This window comes from Saimiri boliviensis, chromosome 4 (genome assembly GCF_048565385.1).
Source record: "Saimiri boliviensis isolate mSaiBol1 chromosome 4, mSaiBol1.pri, whole genome shotgun sequence".
NCBI classification, from domain to species: domain Eukaryota; kingdom Metazoa; phylum Chordata; class Mammalia; order Primates; family Cebidae; genus Saimiri; species Saimiri boliviensis.
The window spans coordinates 131,229,596-131,248,265 of NC_133452.1; the positions used below are offsets into that span (position 1 = coordinate 131,229,596).

The following is an 18,670-nucleotide window of genomic DNA, read 5'->3' on the forward strand; positions in this document are numbered from 1 at the left end:
CACCACACCTAGCCGGAGAGGACTGTTTTGACACAAACTATCTCCCTTCCTAGCTGTCTTGGCATGGTTTTGATAGTCTGAGGCACAATGGTGAGAACAAACTGAAGACAGAGCCAAAGTGAGGTACTCAGAATGAGATTCTTCTTCCCTGGAGAACTGTGGTAGCCCAAGCTGTGTAGGTGGCTGGACAAGCAAGACTGATTCACAATTGATGTTTTATTAGGAGGAAGAGCACCTGCTACACCCAGTGGAACAGGTTACACCAGTTATACATGCAAAATGTAGGACACACTAAAGGGGCATAGAGCCAGGGGAGAAGACAATGGGATGAGATTCTAGAATAATCTCATTGGTTCATTGCTGGGTGTGATGGCTCACACCTATAATCCCAGCACTTTGGGAGGCTCGCTTGAGGCCAGGAGTTTGAGACCAGCCTGGAAAACATAGCAGGACCCCATCTCTATTTACTTATTTTAATTATTTTTTGTTTATTTATTTTTGAGACAGAGTCTTACTCTGTGGCCCAGCCTGCAGTGCAGTGGCACAATCTCGGCTCACTGCAGCCTCTGTTTTGTGGGTTCAGGCGATTCGTCTGCCTCAGCTTCCCGAGTAGCTGGGACTACAGGTGCGTGCCACCACCCCCAGCTAATGTTTGTATTTTTAGTAGAGACAGAGTTTCACCATGTTGGCCAGGATGGTCTCGATCTCTTGACCTTGTGATCTACCGGCCTCGGCCTCCCAAAGTGCTGGGATTACAGGCGTGAGCCACCGAGCCCGGACATTTTATTTTATTTTTTTTGAGATGAAGTCTTGCTCTGTTGCTCAGGCTGGAGTGCAGTAGCCCGATCTTGGCTCACTGCAACCTCTGCCTCCCAGGTTCGACAAATCCTCCTGCCTTATTCCCCCTAGTAGTTGGGATTACAGGCACACCCCACCATGCCCGGCTAATTTGTTGTTGTTGTTGTTGTTGTTGTTGTTGTTGAGACAGAGTTTCGCTCTTGTTACCCAGGCTGGAGTGCAATGGCGTGATCTCGGCTCACCGCAACCTCCGCCTCCTGGGTTCAAGCAATTCTCCTACCTCAGCCTCCTGAGTAGCTGGGATTACAGGCACGCGCCACCATGTCCAGCTAATTTTCTGTATTTTTAGTATAGATGGGGTTTCACCATGTTGACCAGGATGGTCTCGATCTCTTGACCTTGTGATCCACCCGCCTCGGCCTCCCAAAGTGCTGGGATTACAGGCTTTAGCCACCGCGCCCGGCTAATTTTTGTATTTTTAGTAGAGATGGGGTTTCACCGTGTTGGCCAGGCTGGTTTTGAACTCCTGGCCTCAAGTGATCTGCCCACCTCGGCCTCCCAAAGTGTTGGAATTACAGGCGTGAGCCACTGCGCCTTTTCTTTCTTTTCTTGCTTTCTTTTTTTTTTTTTTTTTTTTTTTTTTTTTTTTTTTTTTTTGAGATGGAGTTTTCGCTCAGTCGTCCAGGCCGGCGTGCAATGGAGCGATCTCGGCTCACTGCAACCTCCACCTCCCGGGTTCAAGCGAGTCTCCTGTCTCAGCATCCCGAAGAGCTGGGATTACAGGCGCCCGGCTAATTTTTGTTGTTGTTTTTTTTTGTTTTGTTTTGTTTTTTGAGACGGAGTTTTTCTCTTGTTGCCCAGGCTGGAGTGCAATGGCGCGATCTTGGCTCACTGCAGCCTCCGGCTCCCGGATTCAGGCCATTCTCCAGCCTCAGCCTTCCTGAGTAACTGGGATTACAGGCATGCGCCTGGCTAATTTTTGCATTTTTAGTAGAGACGGGGGTTTCTCCATGTCGGGCAGGTTGGTTTCGAACTCCCGACCTCAGGTGAGCCGCCTGCCTCGGCCTCCCAGAGTGCTGGGATCACAGACGTGGGCCACCGCGCCAGTCCTATTTTTGTATTTTCAGTAGAGCCAAGGTCTCACCAAGTTGGCCCACTTTGGCCAGCCCGACCTCGCCAAATTCTGTTCGATTCTGCCTAGTTCGGTTGCTCTGGGCTAGCTCAGTTGCTAAGGCCTGGAGCTTCGCGGTTGCGGAGGAAATGACGTCACGCTCAATAGGCGGGCTGACCAGATTCCTTCCTCCTTCCGATTGGCTGCCAGGAATTTGACTAGATGGGGAGTCTCGCAGACTCCAGGGTTGCAAGTGTCACTCCCAGTTGTTCCGCCCGTCAGCCCTGTCCCCCGCCTTGCTCCGGCTGCGCTCTCTGCACTGGGCAAGGCTCCGAGAGCAGTATTCAGTAAGCATTTAGCTTTGGAAGGAGAGGTGATTCGAATGGCCTGGCTCCCCCTGCCATCATGTTAGGGACTTGGCCGCGCAGGTACTTACTGACCCAGCCGGGTGTCCGTAGTTGGCGTGGCTACCTTAACCGCAGGGAATTGTGGAATTTATAGTTCTAAATTATGAATGGGTGGAACGGGGAAGCCCGAGCAGATTTTTGGAGGAAAGCAAAACTGAGGACTTTCAGGACTAAGGGTCTGGGTCTCAGAAGGATGGGAAAGAACGAGCAAGGGGGTGTAAATAAAAACACTGCAATTACCATTGTTTGGTTTTCTTTTCAGGTGCTGACCTGAACTTGATCTATCCCGTTCTGACCAAAACTGTTCGCCCACGGTGGAAGGGACCAGGCATCCAAATGGAGACGCCACCAGTCAGTACAATTGGAGAAAAGGACACCTCTCAGCCGGAACAACAGTGGGAAAAGAACCCCCGGGAGAACCTTGATTCAGTTACTCAGATTAGTCAGCAGCCTCCTACCGAAACCCTTGAGCTGGGAGTAAGCCCAGATTCAGCCAGCCAAATTCTAGAGAATACTCAGGGAACTGAAAAACTGGTTGCTGAACGTGAAGGAGACTCTCGTAAGTCTCATGGATCAACCGGGCAGATGTCAGAGGCCCTTCAAGCTTCTGATCTCTGGTACTGTCCCGATGGGAGTTTTGTCAAGAAGATCATAATCCGTGGCCATGGCTTGGACAAACCCAAACTAGGCTCCTGCTGCCGGGTACTGGCTTCGGGGTTTCGTTTCGGATCAGGGCCGCCAGAGGGCTGGACAGAGCTAACTATGGGCGTAGGGCCGTGGAGGGAGGAAACTTGGGGGGAGCTCATAGAAAAATGCTTGGAGTCCATGTGTCAAGGTGAGGAAGCAGAGCTTCAGCTGCCTGGGCACTCTGGACCTCCTGTCAGGCTCACACTGGCCTCCTTCACTCAAGGCCGGGACTCCTGGGAGCTGGAGACTAGCGAGAAGGAAGCCCTGGCCAAGGAAGAACGTGCAAGGGGCACAGAACTATTTCGAGCTGGGAACCCTGAAGGAGCTGCCCGATGCTATGGACGGGCTCTTCGGCTGCTGCTGACTTTACCACCACCTGGCCCTCCAGAACGAACTGTCCTTCATGCCAATCTGGCTGCCTGTCAGTTGTTGCTAGGGCAGCCTCAGTTGGCAGCCCAGAGCTGTGACCGGGTGTTGGAGAGGGAGCCTGGCCATTTAAAGGCCTTATACCGAAGGGGGGTTGCCCAGGCTGCACTTGGGAACCTGGAAAAAGCAACTGCTGACCTCAAGAAGGTGCTGGCCATAGACCCCAAAAACAGGGCAGCCCAGGAAGAACTGGGAAAGGTGGTCATTCAGGGGAAGAAACAGGATGCAGGGCTGGCTCAGGGTCTGCGCAAGATGTTTGGCTGATTAAAAGTTAAACCTTAAAAGAGACAGGAACTTGTGAATTGTCGTCTGTACTGTGAGATTTGGGGTTGGGGGGGCCAGAGGAAGGGTTTCTGCCCATATCCCATTCTCAGCTTTTGGCTTCCTAGGGGACGTAACAGTGGTCCCAGTGCGCCCCTTTTGAGGAGCTTATCCGTCTCCGAAGACACACAGAAGCTGTCTAAATTAAACTTACTACTGGCCGGGGGAGATGGTGGACCTTAATACTAGGAATACTGGGTACTACATCTCCCAGGCTCTTTATCGCCGGGGCTGTTTGGCGCATGCGCTTGGCGGTCCGGCACTACCTGGAAGTTACTTCCGGCTGCGGTGCTCCCATTGGGTCCGCCCACACAGCCATCCGCGTCTGTTGATTCACGTGCTCAGCACCCAGGTCTCTTACTGGTCGGTAGAGCTTCCCGGACGCCCCCCTTTTTTAAAAGAGTCAACTGATTAGTTGACGATGGGGGGAGGCGGGCCTTGGGAACCGTCTCATGGTTGGGGGGTGGGGGGGAAAGATGGCGGAGCTGATGCTCCTCAGTGAGATTGCGGACCCGACGCGTTTCTTCACCGACAACCTGCTGAGCCCGGAGGACTGGGGTCTGCGGAATGAGGCCCCGGGGAGGGGAGAGGGCTATGGCAAACTGAGTCCCTGAGGCACATGGGAAGGAAGCGGAGGCCTAAAGAGGAAGGCTGGGCAAATACGGAATCCGCCATCTGAAGGAGGGCGGAGCAGGGGGCTCGTGCATTAAGGGGATACAGAAGTCGGGGAAGATCTCTGCTCCCTGAGGGAACGTCGAGTTGTTCCGGGGTCGGGGAAGGAGGGGCTGAAGCGCTCCGGTTGTATCACTTTTCAAGTGGGCGGGCGGTGGGTCTGGCCGAGCCGAGCCAATGAGGGATGGGGTGAGGACTTGTGTGCGATCTGTAGGCTGGGCGCACCGGACGACCCCCATGACACTCAGCATTCCTTGCAGACAGCACCTTGTATTCTGGCCTAGATGAAGTGGCCGAGGAGCAGACGCAGCTCTTCCGTTGCCCGGAGCAGGATGTCCCGGTATTGTGTCCCCAGCCTTTCTCTAACCCTTGGTGGGTGGAAAGTGAGCCCAGTCACCTCTACTTTCTCATACTCCTGCCCTCTTACATCCTCCCTTATTCAGTTTGACGGCAGTTCCCTGGACGCGGGGATGGATGTCAGCCCCCCTGAGCCCCCATGGGAACTCCTGCCCATCTTTCCAGGTAAGGTAGTCTCTGTGGTTCCCTCGGCTTTCCAGAAACCCTCATCTTCCCAGAGTTTCCCAGAAACTGCGTAGTTTCCTGTATCCCCCCACCTCTCCGTAAGTGCCTATCTTCTCTCCTTCAATGCCCTCTTTTTGTTTCTTCTCCCTTGCTGCGGTGGGGGAATCGCCACCCACATGTCCTTGGGCGCTTTTTGGACTCTTCTCAAGCTCTGCTTCCCGATAACTTCTAACCCCCTTTCCTCCAGATCTTCAGGTGAAGTCTGAGCCATCTTCCCCCTGCTCTTCCTCCTCCCTCAGCTCGGAATCATCACATCTCTCCACAGAATCCTCCAGCCAGGTGAGAGAGCCACATTCCTCCTGCTGTCTGTGGTAGGGACTCTGCTTCATTCCCTTCACCCATGGGTGACGGCGATGATTTAAATGATTTGTGTGCTGTGAGTCATGAGGTGTGTGAGGTGTGGGGGGCCTTCTACCACCTTACCATTTCCTTAGTATCCTCATTTTCCACATCCCCTTTGGTTATTTAGCAGTGAAGATGTGTGTGTGTGGGGGGGGGGTTTGTTTGTTTTTTTGATAGGGCCTCCCTCTCTCAGCCATGGAGGGACGTGGTCATGGCTGACTCTAGCCTTGACCTCCTGAGCTCATGTGATCCACCTGCCTCAGCCTCCGGAGTAGCTGGGACCACAGGCACATGCCACCATGCCTGGCTAACTTTTTAAATTATTGTTTGTAAAAATGGGGTCTTCCTGTGTTGCCCAGAATGGTCTTAAACTCCTGAGCTCAAGTGATTCTCTCACCTTGGCACCCCAAAGTGCTGGGATTACCAGGTGTGAGCCACCATGCCTGATCTGGGGTCTTTTTAATATACAGAGTTGTATCGGGCTGGGAAGAAGAGAGTTATTAACTGCTGAGAATTCTGAAACTGTTCTTCCCCAAATTGTCCACTCTAAGGCCATGTCTGAAATCATGAAACTTCATCAGTTCTCCCAGAAATAAAGTAGAAAGAATGAACAGGTTAGGGAGATGCTCAGAACCATTCAGATCAGAATGTCAAGAAACTGATGGTTTGTAAACCTTAAACTTGTGAAGCTTTTGTTCTTGCTCTTACTCTCAACATCTCCCTTGTTTTTGGCCCTTTTTTCTGCCCCCCTGCCCTACCCCAACTCTCAGGCTCTTGGGGTAGGAGAGGTGCTCCACGTGAAGACAGAATCCTTGGCACCCCCACTCTGTCTCCTGGGAGATGACCCAGCATCCTCGTTTGAAACCGTCCAGATCAATGTAGGCCTCATCTCTGATGATTCCTCAGGTAATAACAGCCTGTCCCCAACCCTCGGCTTTACCAAGGGAGAATGTGTATGTGTGTGTGTGTGTGTGTGTGTAGATGGAGGGGAAGTGCAGGCAACGGGACAGGTGGGGAGGGGAAATGGCGGGTGACCAGGGGGAAGGCGGGAGGGGAAGGAAACATTTCAGGGAACCCCAGCAACGGCAGTGCTGTGCTGAGGAGATGGAGATTATTTTTCTCTCTTTTTCTTGTTCCTAGTATTTTGTCTTGCCGCTCAGCTTACTTTTTAAATACTTGTGAACAGTTTAGGGCACATTTTTCTGTGTGATTCCCACCACCCAACATTTTCTTATAAACATTTTTAAACACACCACGTTGGCCGGGCTGGTCTTGAACCATATATTAAACTCTGAGATTCTACAATTAACATTATTCGTTCTAGTTTTAAAGTGTTCCCAAATTTACTCATAGCTGTTTATTTAGTAAATGTTTATTGATATGAGGATATCTGAGGTAGAATAATTTTAAAAAAGAAATATTTATTGAGTAAATACTTTATGCCAGATTCTGAGCACAGAACAGTACTGGGAATGCAAAGATGAACAAGACTTGACCAACATGCTGACTTTCAACCCTGTGATTTAGTAATGGGAGAAAGACAAATATCAGTCAATACAAGTGTGGTCATTTTAGGATAAAAATTACTAGAAAGCGCCGGGCGCGGTGGCTCAAGCCTGTAATCCCAGCACTTTGGGAGGCCAAGGCAGGTGGATCACAAGGTCGAGAGATCGAGACCAACCTGGTCAACATGGTGAAACCCCGTCTCTACTAAAAATACAAAAAATCAACTGGGCATGGTGGCGCGTGCCTGTAGTCCCAGCTACTCAGTAGGCTGAGGCAGGAGAATTGCCTGAACCCAGGAGGCGGAGGTTGCGGTGAGCCGAGATCGCGCCATTGCACTCCAGCCTGGGTGACAAGAGCAAAACTCCCGTCTCAACAAAAAAAAACAAAAACAACAACAACAACAACAACAAAATTACTAGAAGGTACTATGAAAGCTCATAAGAGGGGACGTTTCATCCAAATTGGGGCTGGATCTGGGTCATGCTCCTGTATGAAGGGTTTCCCAAGAGTTTTAAAGGACACATAGAAATTAACCAGGAGGACAGTGTGGGGGTTGACTTGTGTGTGAGGAGCCTGCATTTCTTCAGAGTGGGAGTAAGAAGGATATGGGGAGTGGTGTGGAACTACAGAGGCTACAGGGCCAGGTGGGAGCCCTGCTGAGGGGCTGTTAGCTTTTATCCTGTGGGTAGGGGGGGCCTTTGAAGAATTAAGCAGGGAAGCAATATGATGAGGAAGATGATTCTAGTGGCAGAGGAGAGAATGGGTTGCCGAGGGGCAGGGCCAGAGGTAAGAGGACCAGGGAAGAGGCTCATGCAGTTAATCGAGTAAGATACTCGGATGTCATGAAGAAAGCAGACTTGAGAAAGAATGAAGTGGAATAGATGAGTTGTGGTGACCTCCTGGACACTGGAGAGAGGTCAGAGTCAAAGAGGCTTGTGGCTAGGGTGGCTGCGGGTGGGTGATGTTACTGTTCACTGGATGGAGGCTGCAAAAGCAGGAGCTTTCTGGTCAGGGAAGACGATGCATTCAGTGATGCACATGTTGATTATTGTTATTTTTGAGATTTAGTTTTGTTTTTAATTTATTTTTCATGATGCTTTAAGTTCTGGGGTACATGTGCAGAGCAGGCAGGTTTGTTACATAGGTATACACGTGCCATGGTGGTTTGCTGCATCCATCACCCGGTCATCTACATTAGGTATTTCTCCTAATGCTATCCCTCCCCTAGCCCTCCACCCCATGGAGATGGAGTTTTGCTCTTGTTGTCCAGGCTGGAGTGCAGCGGCATGATCTCGGCTCACCGCAACCTCCACCTCCTAGGTTCAAGCGATTTTCCTGCCTCAGCTTCCTGAGTAGCTGGGATTACAGACGTGCGCCACCACGCCCAGCTAATTTTGTAATTTTTTTTTTTTTTGAGACAGAGTCTCATTCTGTTGCCCAGGCTGGAGTGCAGTGGCGTAATCTTGGCTCACTGCAACCTCTGCCTCCTGGGTTCAAGCGATTCTCCTGCTTCAACCTCCTGAGTAGCTGGGATTACAGGTGCCCGCCACTATGCCCAGATAATTTTTTGTATTTTTAGTAGAGACGGGTTTTACCGTGTTGGCCAGGCTGGTCTCAAACTCCTGACCTCGTGATTCGCCCTCCTCAGCCTTCCAAAGTGCTGGGATTACAGGTGTGAGCTATCGCACCCAGCCGAATTTTGTACTTTTAGTAGAGACAGGGGTTTCTCCACATTGGTCAGGCTAGTCTTGAACTCCTGACCTCAGATGATCTGCCTGCCTTGGTCTCCCAAAGTGCTGGAATTACAGATGTGAGCCACTGCACCTGGCCAACATGTTGATTGTTGATTTCATAGTACCTTCTGGATCTCCTGGCACCATCTCTCACTGGCTGAACTCCAACTAGGGAACCCACTGATGCAGTCCATTCAGGTTCTTCCATGATCTCAGAGCAGAGCAGGGAGGGATGGAGAGTGGATTTGGAGGGACAAACAGTTTATATCCAGCAGATTAATAAATGTTATTTTTAAAAAAGACGCACAAAGTAAGGATTGAAATACCATTAGCAGCGAAAAGATTGTTGGTGACTTTGCATAGGAGTGTTATTAGAATTAGATTCTCCTCCATACTTAGGTATTTTTTAAGGGCCTGTACTTTACCCATCACTTCAATGAGCATGAGGCGTAGTCCTTTCTTTTGGAGTTTTGTGAGGGTTGTAATACATCATGGTTTAATAGTTCCTTTTTTATTTTGAGACAGAGTCTTGCCCGGTCACCCAGGCTGGAGTGCAGTGGTGTGGTCTCTGCTCACTGCAACATCCGTTTCCTGGGTTTAAGCGATTCTCCTGCCTCAGCCCCCTAGGTAGCTGGGACTATAGGCACACATCACCAGGCCTGGCTATTTTTTTTTTTTTTTTGGGTAGAGACAGGGTTTTGCCATGTTGTTCAGGCTGGTGTTGAACTCTTGGCTTCAAGCAATCCACCTGTATCAGCTGTCGGCCTCCCAAAGTGCTGGGATTACAGGTGTGAGCCACCATGCTCTACCATGATTAAATAGTTTTAATAGTGGTTAGTTACCTCTGTGCAGGGAATCTGAGTGGCCGGAGGACAAGGAAGGGAAGATTTTTTTTTTTCCACTTAATTTTCCTTTGTTCCTTTGGAATTTGTGTCAAGACAATATTATCTATTCAAAAATATAAGTTGAACTTTTAAAAAGCAATCTTGGCCAGGCGCGGTGGCTCAAGCCTGTAATCCCAGCACTTTGGGAGGCCGAGGCGGGTGGATCATGAGATCGAGAGATCGAGACCATCCTGGTCAACATGGTGAAACCCCGTCTCTACTAAAAATACAAAACATTAGCTGGGCATGGTGGCGCGTGCCTGTAATCCCAGCTACTCAGGAGGCTGAGGCAGGAGAATTGCCTGAACCCAGGAGGCGGAGGTTGCGGTGAGCCAAGATCGCGCCATTGCACTCCAGCCTGGGTAACAAGAGCTAAACTCCATCTCAAAAAAAAAAAAAAAAAAAAAAAAAAAAAGCAATCTTAGTGATCATATAATTCAGTACCAAAGTGAATGGTATGGACCAGAGGCAGTGGTGGACTGTTGACCTGTGGGCTGAATCTGGCTCTCAGAAGGATTTTATTTCACCTACATAGGACCTCCCTTTTTTTTTTTTTTTTTTTTTTTTTTTTTTTTTGAGACAGAGTTTCGCTCTTGTTACCCAGGCTGGAGTGCAATGGCGCAATCTCGGCTCACCGCAACCTCCGCCTCCTGGGTTCAGGCAATTCTCCTGCCTCAGCCTCCTGAGTAGCTGGGATTACAGGCATGCGCCACCATGCCCAACTAATGTTTTGTATTTTTAGTAGAGACGGGGTTTCACCATGTTGATCAGGGTGGTCTCGATCTCTTGACCTCGTGATCCACCCGCCTCGGCCTCCCAAAGTGCTGGGATTACAGGCGTGAACCACCGCGCCCGGCCTTTTTTTTTTTTTTAGTGGAGCTATCAACAAGTCATAAAGGCAGATGTAATGGAGGCCATGAAGGCTCAGAGGTGACTGATGCTTTGCTGTTTGGTGCCTGGGAGGAAAACTTGTGTGAAGGAACAATCAGGAAGCCTCACTTAGGGCCAGTTAGATTTGGGTGACTGGTGAGGCATGAGAATGGAAGGGACCAGCGGGCAGCTTGGAAGTCAGGATCTGGTGCAGGTGAGCAGCCGGGTGGAGATGCAGACTTGGCAGTTGTCAGCATGGAGATGCATTGGGCCAGGATGAGGTAGAAATCCAGCAAGATAGGAATTTGGGCCATGAGAATGCTGGAGAACCCCCCCACTCCCCGCCGCCCAGGCCCGTTCTAGGTGAATAGATGAGTTCTGTGACCAAGAAAGAGGGAAAAGCAGAAGGGCAAAGACAGCCTCGAGGATCGCTGAGCAGGGATGAGAAAAATTCGAGGAGCCACTGAAGGAGAAAGGGAAGCACCAGGTGAAGAGCAGGATGAAGAGCCAGGAGATGAGCAGCTCTGTGGCTTCCCCTCCTGGATGGACCGCAGTCTAGGGCCAGAAGAGTTATATTTTTAGATTCAAAGAGAAAGGACCCATTTCCCCATCTCAACGCTCTTAACCCTTCAGTGTTTACTTGATATCCAGCTTTTGCCTCATCCTGCCTCCCACAGATGTCCAGACCAAGATAGAACCTGTCTCTCCATGTTCCTCCATCAACTCTGAGGCCTCCCTGCTCTCAGCCGACTCCTCCAGCCAGGTGAGCACCAACTTCCTCCCTCCAGGTGCTGCAGTGAGTTCCTCCTGACCCAGAGGTATGAGAGCTTTCTCTTCAGCTCCTTCTCCTCAACACTCCTCCTGGCTAACACATCTCTGGAATGCCCCACATAGGCTTTTATAGGAGAGGAGGTCCTGGAAGTGAAGACAGAGTCCCCATCCCCTTCAGGGTGCCTCCTGTGGGATGTCCCAGCCCCCTCACTTGGAGCTGTCCAGATCAGCATGGGCCCATCCCCTGATGGCTCCTCAGGTAATGGGGCCTCCTGACACTTGGGATCCCTAGTGAGAGACCTGTGGTCCCGACATTTCTTATTCCTTTCTCTCACCTTCCTTCAGGGAAAGCCCTGCCCACCCGGAAGCCGCCACTGCAGCCCAAACCTGTGGTGCTAACCACCGTCCCGATGCCACCCAGAACTGTGCCTCCCAGCACCACTGTTCTTCTGCAGCCTCTCGTCCAGCCACCCCCAGGTATTGAAGAAGGAGAAAAGGGCTGGGCGTGGTGGTTCACACCTGTAATCCCAACACTTTGGGAGGCCAAGATGGGTGGATCACCCAAGATCAGGGGTTCAAGACCAGCCTGGCCAACGTGACGAAACCTTGTCTCTACTAAAAATACAAAAATTAGCGGGGCATGGTGGCAGGTGCCTGTAATCCCAGCTACTTGGGAGGCTGAGGCAGACGAATCACTTGAACCCAGGAGACGGAGGTTGCAATGAGCTGAGATTGCACTCCAGCCTGGGTGACAGAGCGAGACTTCATCTCAAAAACAAAAAACAAACAAAAAAATCCAAAATTAAAATTAATTAATTTTTTTAAAAAAAGAAAAGGAGGCAGGCTGGATTGACCTTGTCAGGGAGCTCGCAGCCACTGCGGCTCCCAACCCTTGGGTGCTCTGGTGTGGGCGTGGGCACAAGGACCCCACCCAGCACATAGCCCTCTGACCTTCTCTGCTCACTTGCCCCAGTGTCCCCAGTTGTCCTCATCCAGGGTGCTATTCGAGTCCAGCCTGAAGGGCCGGCTCCCTCTCTTCCACGGCCCGAGAGGAAGAGCATCGTTCCTGCTCCTATGCCTGGCAACTCCTGCCCTCCTGAAGTGGATGTAAGTGTTGGGGAGGAGAGGAGTAGTGCGAGTGGTGGGAAGGGAAGAGGGAAGTCTGTTGTGGAGACAACTTTGGGATGAGGAGGGAGTTGAGACCCTGGACCAAAAAGTGAGGAAGCGGATCCATTAGATCATTCTGGGGGGTCAGAATGGACTCCTATTTCTATTATGAGTATCAACTCCGTGTAGTTTTAGGGTCCTTTAGGTTTGCTGTGACTGCAGATGGAGAAATGGGGTTGGTCTCTGTAAGTTAAAGGCAGGGAAGTCATACTATACTATACAACTATGTTTGTGGCCTTAGTTGGGGAGGGAGGCAGCCTCCTAGGGGAAAATCAGATAAACTGCATAGGCAGTATAACAGTTAAACTTTGAGCCCTGCAAATGTGGGGTGACAGGAAGAAAGACTTACCAAGGAAAGAGTTTTTGATGGGCACAGTGGCGCGTGCCTGTAGTCCCAGCTATTCGGGAGGCTGAGGCTGGAGGATCCCTTGAGCCCAGGAGTTCTGGGCTGTAATGCACTATGCCGATCGGGTGTCCGAAATAAGTTCGGCATCAATATGGTAACCTCCTGGGAGCAGGGGACCACCAGATTGCCTAAGGAGGGGTGAACCAGCCCAGGTCAGAAATGGAGGAGGTCAAAACTCCCATGCTGATCAGTAGTGGGATCATGCCTGTGAATAGTCACTGCACTCCAGCCTGGGCAACATAGCAAGACCCTGCATCTTTAAAAAAAAAGTTTCCACTGGTATGGACAGAGTTCTTCCTGCGCTCTAACTTTTCCCACCTCTGAGGAGCAAGCAGTAGCAGGATATGTTTGAGAGAAGGGCCCCTTCCCTAGAATGTTTGAGTGGAGAGGAAAAAGCTGGCTGTGTAGGTGGGTCAGGCAGGCAAGGGAGTGGCCCTGTGGGCTTTGGGTAAATCATCCCCCAGGGTTTGGAAGCATAGTGCCCCTCTCCAACTCATCTGTCCTTCTCTTTTTCGGCCTTCTGGGTGCCTAGGCAAAGCTGCTGAAGCGGCAGCAGCGAATGATCAAGAACAGGGAGTCAGCCTGCCAGTCCCGGAGAAAGAAGAAAGAGTATCTGCAGGGGCTGGAGGCTCGGCTGCAGGCAGTACTGGCTGACAACCAGCAGCTCCGCCGGGAGAATGCTGCCCTCCGGCGGCGGCTGGAGGCCCTGCTGGCTGAAGTAAGACCAGGCTTCCCTGGGAGACCCACAGGAACACAGCTTCCTTGGGATGATTCCCTCTTTCTTGTCTCTCTCTCTGTACCTTAGAACAGCGAGCTCAAGTTAGGAACTGGAAACAGGAAGGTGGTCTGCATCATGGTCTTCCTTCTCTTCATCGCCTTCAACTTTGGACCTGTCAGGTGAGACCCTCCTTGCTTCACCAGAACCTTCCAGGTGGAGCCCACCTTACAGCCTCCTGGCTGCCTGCTTTGGCCCAGGCCATTTCCTTCTGCTTATACACAAACAGTTCTGGTGTCCTTGGCATTGATGGTGTGTCTAGCCAGCCCCTCCTGCTCCATTATTTCTCCAGTGGAGAGTAGGCGTTGGTGTTAATGTTGGTAGAAATAGTGACTATGGCGGGGGTGGGGGGTGTGTGCATGTGTGCAAATGTGTGTGTGGGAAAAAAAAGAAATAGTGACCACTAAATGCTTACTGAGTTCTAGTCTCTAGGCGATACATTCTCTTTTCGTACGTAGGGACCATCCTTATTCCCGTCTTACAGAGGCAGAGACTCAGGCTTGTAAAACAGACTGCAACTCAAGCAGTCCCTCTGCAGAGCCCTTATTCTTAACTAGACACTTGATACCGGTGGAATTCTTCATTGTGCTCTGTCCCTCTTCATCCACAGCATCAGTGAGCCTCCTTCAGCTCCCGTCTCTCCTCGGGTGAACAAGGGGGAGCCTCGACCCCGGAGACACTTGCTGGAGTTCTCAGAGCCAGTTCACGGAGTTGAACCTCTCCAGGGGTCCTCCCATGGCCCTGAAGAGCCCCAGCCCAGCCCCGCAGACCAGCCCAGTTTCAGGTGAGGAGCGAGAGAGGACCCCTCCTCCTTTAAGGGTATGAGTTATTCGTCTCCCTGCTTTCAGTGGGGGGGGTGGGGGAGTGGGGGGGTGGGGGGGTGGCGGGGTCGGGGGGCGGGGCGGGGACCCAAAGCTTTCTCTTGCCTTTGTTGCCTTCTTCGTTGATGTGGGAGTGCTGGGCAGTCTCCAAGTGTTGCCTGCTTCCTGCCTCACTCCAGGAACCTGACAGCCTTCCCTGGGGGCACCAAGGAGTTACTACTGAGAGACCTAGACCAGCTCTTCCTCTCCTCTGATTGCCGGCATTTCAACCGAACCGAGTCCCTGAGGTGTGGGACTCATGGCTGGGGCATCCTCCCCTGTCCTCCCAAGGGTCTCCGCAGTCAGCCCGGCTGGCCTGCATACTGAAGTGTGGCGCTCCCTGTCCTCTCCTCACTCCTGTGGGTGGGCAAGGAGACTGGGAATCTTGGCCTGGCATGGAGGTCCTGAGCCTCCTCCGCTTCCCCAGGCTTGCTGACGAGCTCAGTGGCTGGGTCCAGCGCCACCAGAGAGGCCGGCGGAAGATCCCTCAGAAGGCCCAGGAGAGACAGGTAGGGCGGGTGGCTGGTTCAAGGAAGGCCACTTGAAGATAAGGGCTAAATGTCTTGTGTGGGGGTTTCTAGTGGGCATCTCACTGCGGAAGTTAGAGAGATCGTGTGAAGGAAGTGAGGGTCGAGTGTGAGGTGGCATCAGCTTCCAGGGCTCTTTCCCTTTTCCCTTCACCCTCTCCGAATCCTTAGATACTTCTCCTTCCAGAAGTCTCAGCCACGGAAGTCACCTCCAGTTAAGGCAGTCCCCATCCAACCCCCTGGACCCCCAGAAAGGTGAGTGTGGGGTGGGGTGCTTAGTAAGTGAGATTCTACTCTCAAGAGCTGTACCCCCAGTAGTTGTCCTGTGCCTGTCATCACTGTCACCAGTGGGATTATACCTCCCTTCTCCACCAGGGGTCTCTTGTCTTCTCTCAATCCTATCCTCTTCCCTGGTAGAAACAGCACTGGCCTTAGTTTCCCTCAAATCCTATTTCCTCACCTGCCTAGGGATTCTGTGGGCCAACTGCAGCTATATCGCCACCCAGACCGTTCACAGCCAGCGTTCTTGGATGCAATTGACCGGCGGGAAGACACATTTTATGTTGTCTCTTTCCGAAGGGTGAGTTTCTCCTGCCAGCCCATCTCTGTCACCCCAGGTTCCCCGCAGTTCGTCTTCAGTGGGAGGGTGCGGAGTGGGCCTCTTTCCTTCCACCCTCCCGGCCTGGCCCCTCTGTTCCCCAGGATCACCTGCTGCTCCCAGCCATCAGCCACAACAAGACCTCCCGGCCCAAGATGTCTCTGGTGATGCCTGCCATGGCCCCCAATGGTAACTCTTTCCCTGCTGGGTATGGGGGCAGTTCTAATAGGGAGATCCAGCCTGGGAGCTGAGGGGGAAGGGGGAGAGGAGCAAGGCATCCAGAGAGCTGCTAGACCCACAGGTGAGAGGCAGCAGGAAGTGGGTGGAGGGAAGAGCAACATGCAGGAGCCTTTGGAACGGGGACGGGGGTGAGGGTCCTTCCCTGGTGCTTGGGTGGATGGCTGGGCAGAGGCGGGTAGGTCAGGAACCTGCTAGACTCTCACTTCCTTTTTTTCTCTTGCTGTCTTCTCCTTCTCGATGACCCCTACATTCATCAATGTCCTTTTATTTTCCTACCCCTCTCCTTGTCCCTGCACCACGCTCTGCCCCTGCCATCCCGTTTAACTCCCGCTGTGGATCTGCCTCTTCACTACTGCCCTTTCCTTTCCTCTCTGCTCACCTCTGCCTTTCCAACCTCCTCCCCTCCTCCCTCCAATCCCTGTTTGCCTCCGCATCTTTTCTTCCTTAACTCTCCTCTTCTCACAGAGACCTTGTCAGGCCGTGGGGCCCCGGGGGACTATGAGGAGATGATGCAGATCGAGTGTGAGGTCATGGACACCAGGGTGATCCACATCAAGACCTCCACGGTGCCCCCCTCGCTCCGAAAACAGCCGTCCCCCGCCCCGGGCAATGCCACAGGTGGCCCCTTGCCAGCCTCTGCAGCCAGCCAGGCCCACCAGGCCTCTCACCAGCCCCTCTACCTCAATCATCCCTGACCTTTGCCATTCACACTGACTTAGAACTGGGGGGAGGGGGTACTGGGTGGCCAGGTGGCACTGTTTCAAATTTCCCTGATCCCCAGGCTTGGGGCAATTGGTAAAGGAAAGACGGGGTATGGGAGTTAAGCACTTATTTGAGGTGGGGGTGTTCACCTCTCTTCTCGTCCCTTTTCAGAATACAGGGCTCCTCTCATTCCTATGAACCCCCAGTCCTGGATTCTTTCTTTGAGGGGATTGTGTGAGGTTCAGTTGTGGGTGGGTGGTGGGCTGCTGCATACTCTTTATTTTGTTGCTCTGTTTTGGTAGGTGGAGGTGGGAATTTAGTCCCCAGGTGGGACAAGGGAAGTTTTTGCATTTTGGAGCTAGTTACCGGGAGTAAGGGGGGAGGGTGGCGGGGGGAGTACAGGTTTATGTGCGTGCATTTCTTCTTTTTTATTGTTAAATAAACAACTTGAAGGGAGTTGAAGGAACAGTGGCTGCCTTCCTGGCTCATGATGGGGAGTTTGGGGGAAAGTGATTTCTCCAGGGCCAGCATCAAAGAAGCAAACACTGAAGACATAGCTGGCTCTGGTGCGGGGTCACAGACCGCATGTCAACCCCTTGCCCCCGCCCCTGCAACTCTGGGGTATATCTGTGTCTAGCAGTGATGTCCCATGGCGTGACAGACTGGAGGATACACATCCGTGGAATGTGTCTGAGTCAACAGGAAAGATGGGGCCCCACGCCCTTCAGGGTCAGCAGCCTCTGGGTCTCCTGCTCTCGAGCAGGTTCTCTCCCTCATCTTGCTGTCCAGGACGAGCAGCTCCAACAAACAACAGGGGCTGGGGCCAGAGGCCCGGAGCCCGGGAAGGAGGGGCCTCGGTGAAGAAGGGGTAATATTTGGAAGGGAAGGGGGATGTGGTAGGATATTCTCTAAGCCCTAAACTGGAGGGGACTGAGACTTGGAAGTCCAGATCATAGACAAAGACAAGAGTGGGGCAGGCAGAAAAGGCCGTACGTTCTTTTTTTTTTAATTTTATTTTTGAGACGGAGTCTCACTGTCGCCCAGGCTGGAGTGCAGCGGCGCCATATCTGCTCACTGCAATCTCTGCCTCCCGGTTTCGAGAGATTCTTCTGCCTCAGTCTCCTGAACAGCGGGACTACAGGCATGCGCCACTGCACCTGGCTAATTTTTGTATTTTTAGTAGAGACGGGGTTTCACCATGTTGGACAGGCTGGTCTCAAACTCCTAACTTTGTGATCTGCCCGCTTTGGCCTCCCAAAGTGCTTGGGATTACAGGCATGAGCCACTATGCCTGGCTAAGCTGTACATTCTACTGAGGAGGAAGGGGAGTAGGAGAAAGTGAAGGGTTGAGTCTGAGGCCAAGCTGGAGGAATCCCCCTCCAGCTGCTCCTGTCCAGCAGCGCCTCAGGCCTGACCCTGCAGGAGTGTCCTGGGTCAGTGGGAGGGTATGAGCTGGGCCTGGGCTCAGTGCCCAGATGACTGGACAGGGGCTGCCCGGGCCATAAGCCCAGGCCAGAAGGAGGGAGGAAGAACCTCATGTGTCCAGCCAGGCATCCCCCCTTCCCTCCTCCTGCCCTCACCCGTTACTGTGTTTGGGGTGAAAACAGACCAAGTAACTATGGCAACCTGGAACTGGGGCTCCCAGGAACTAGACCTTTCCTCCCTCCAGAGGGCAGCCGGGCTCCTCAGCTGTGCTTCCTATCCCAGAGTCCTTGAGCCTTATCCAGCCCTGTCTCTGGAGGGAGTGCAGTGAGAACAAGGATTTGGGAAGCACATCACCTGAGCTGGATTCGCTGCCCTGCCTTTCATCAGTAGATGTCCTTAAACATTCTGAGGCTTAGTTTGCTCATCTGTAAGAGATGTTCCTACCTCCTAGTCAGGGTTAATGAGAGGATGAAAGACAATGTCCTCAGTGCCTGGTCCGTAATAGATACACCTTGTCCTTGTCCCTTGCCCCGGCCTGTCCTCTTCTCCGGTGTCCTTTTCTCCTCTGCTCCACATTTATCCCATCTGGGTTTATCACTGTTTCCTTGTCCCATCGCTCTTCCTCCTTCCTGACCCCAGTTCGGGGAAGTACTAGAAGTGCTGGCATCTCAGATGGGGGGCCCTGGGGCGGGGATCCTGCTCCTCTGCTGAGTGGCTAGGCACAGCTGGCACTTTGGTGTGAATGAGACATCAGACCTCTCTTGGCCGAGGGAGTGCAGTGGCAGGAGGGATTGAGAGGGATGGTGGGTGGTACCCGGTGCAGGGTGAAAGCAGGGCAGGCTCTGGGCTGCCTGCTGCCC

At 52.4% G+C, this 18,670-nt stretch overlaps 2 protein-coding genes across 5 annotated transcripts; both read left to right on the top strand.

Annotated features, from left to right (window-relative positions):
• Positions 1-2,123: 2,123 nt before the first annotated feature.
• Positions 2,124-3,715, top strand: FKBPL (FKBP prolyl isomerase like). 3 transcript variants are annotated; one of them, XM_003944316.3, is made up of 2 exons: positions 2,124-2,337; positions 2,579-3,715. In XM_003944316.3, exon 2 carries the CDS (start codon positions 2,653-2,655, stop codon positions 3,691-3,693), a length of 1,041 nt encoding a protein of 346 aa, XP_003944365.1. In that variant the 5' UTR covers positions 2,124-2,337; positions 2,579-2,652; the 3' UTR covers positions 3,694-3,715. The 3 variants fall into 3 exon arrangements, with proteins under 3 accessions (XP_003944365.1, XP_010330542.1, XP_010330540.2); XM_010332240.2 differs by having other exon boundaries at positions 2,124-2,256; XM_010332238.3 differs by lacking the exon at positions 2,124-2,337 and adding an exon at positions 2,413-2,492.
• Positions 3,716-4,183: 468 nt separating this feature from the next.
• ATF6B (activating transcription factor 6 beta) lies at positions 4,184-16,851 on the top strand. Of its 2 annotated transcripts, none has more exons than XM_039465538.2 (18): positions 4,184-4,308; positions 4,683-4,762; positions 4,866-4,944; positions 5,192-5,283; positions 6,117-6,252; positions 11,017-11,102; positions 11,234-11,369; positions 11,456-11,587; positions 12,084-12,217; positions 13,216-13,401; positions 13,489-13,580; positions 14,069-14,242; positions 14,459-14,566; positions 14,746-14,827; positions 15,036-15,100; positions 15,314-15,425; positions 15,548-15,632; positions 16,149-16,851. In XM_039465538.2, the coding sequence occupies exons 1-18, from the start codon at positions 4,203-4,205 to the stop codon at positions 16,376-16,378; spliced, it is 2,115 nt and encodes a 704-aa protein (XP_039321472.1). In that variant the 5' UTR covers positions 4,184-4,202; the 3' UTR covers positions 16,379-16,851. The 2 variants fall into 2 exon arrangements, with proteins under 2 accessions (XP_039321472.1, XP_039321469.1); XM_039465535.2 differs by having other exon boundaries at positions 4,188-4,308; positions 15,033-15,100.
• Positions 16,852-18,670: the final 1,819 nt, after the last annotated feature.

Bases quoted from the DNA above. Each gene is read 5' to 3' on its own strand.
- ATF6B (XM_039465535.2), top strand. From the start codon at position 4,203: ATGGTTGGGGGGTGGGGGGGAAAGATGGCGGAGCTGATGCTCCTCAGT. The intron at 4,945-5,191 runs GTAAGGTAGTCT...CCTTTCCTCCAG, and splicing joins ACTCCTGCCCATCTTTCCAG to ATCTTCAGGTGAAGTCTGAG. The intron at 11,588-12,083 runs GTATTGAAGAAG...CACTTGCCCCAG, and splicing joins TCTCGTCCAGCCACCCCCAG to TGTCCCCAGTTGTCCTCATC.
- FKBPL (XM_010332238.3), top strand. From the start codon at position 2,420: ATGAATGGGTGGAACGGGGAAGCCCGAGCAGATTTTTGGAGGAAAGCA. The intron at 2,493-2,578 runs GTCTGGGTCTCA...TTTTCTTTTCAG, and splicing joins GAGGACTTTCAGGACTAAGG to GTGCTGACCTGAACTTGATC.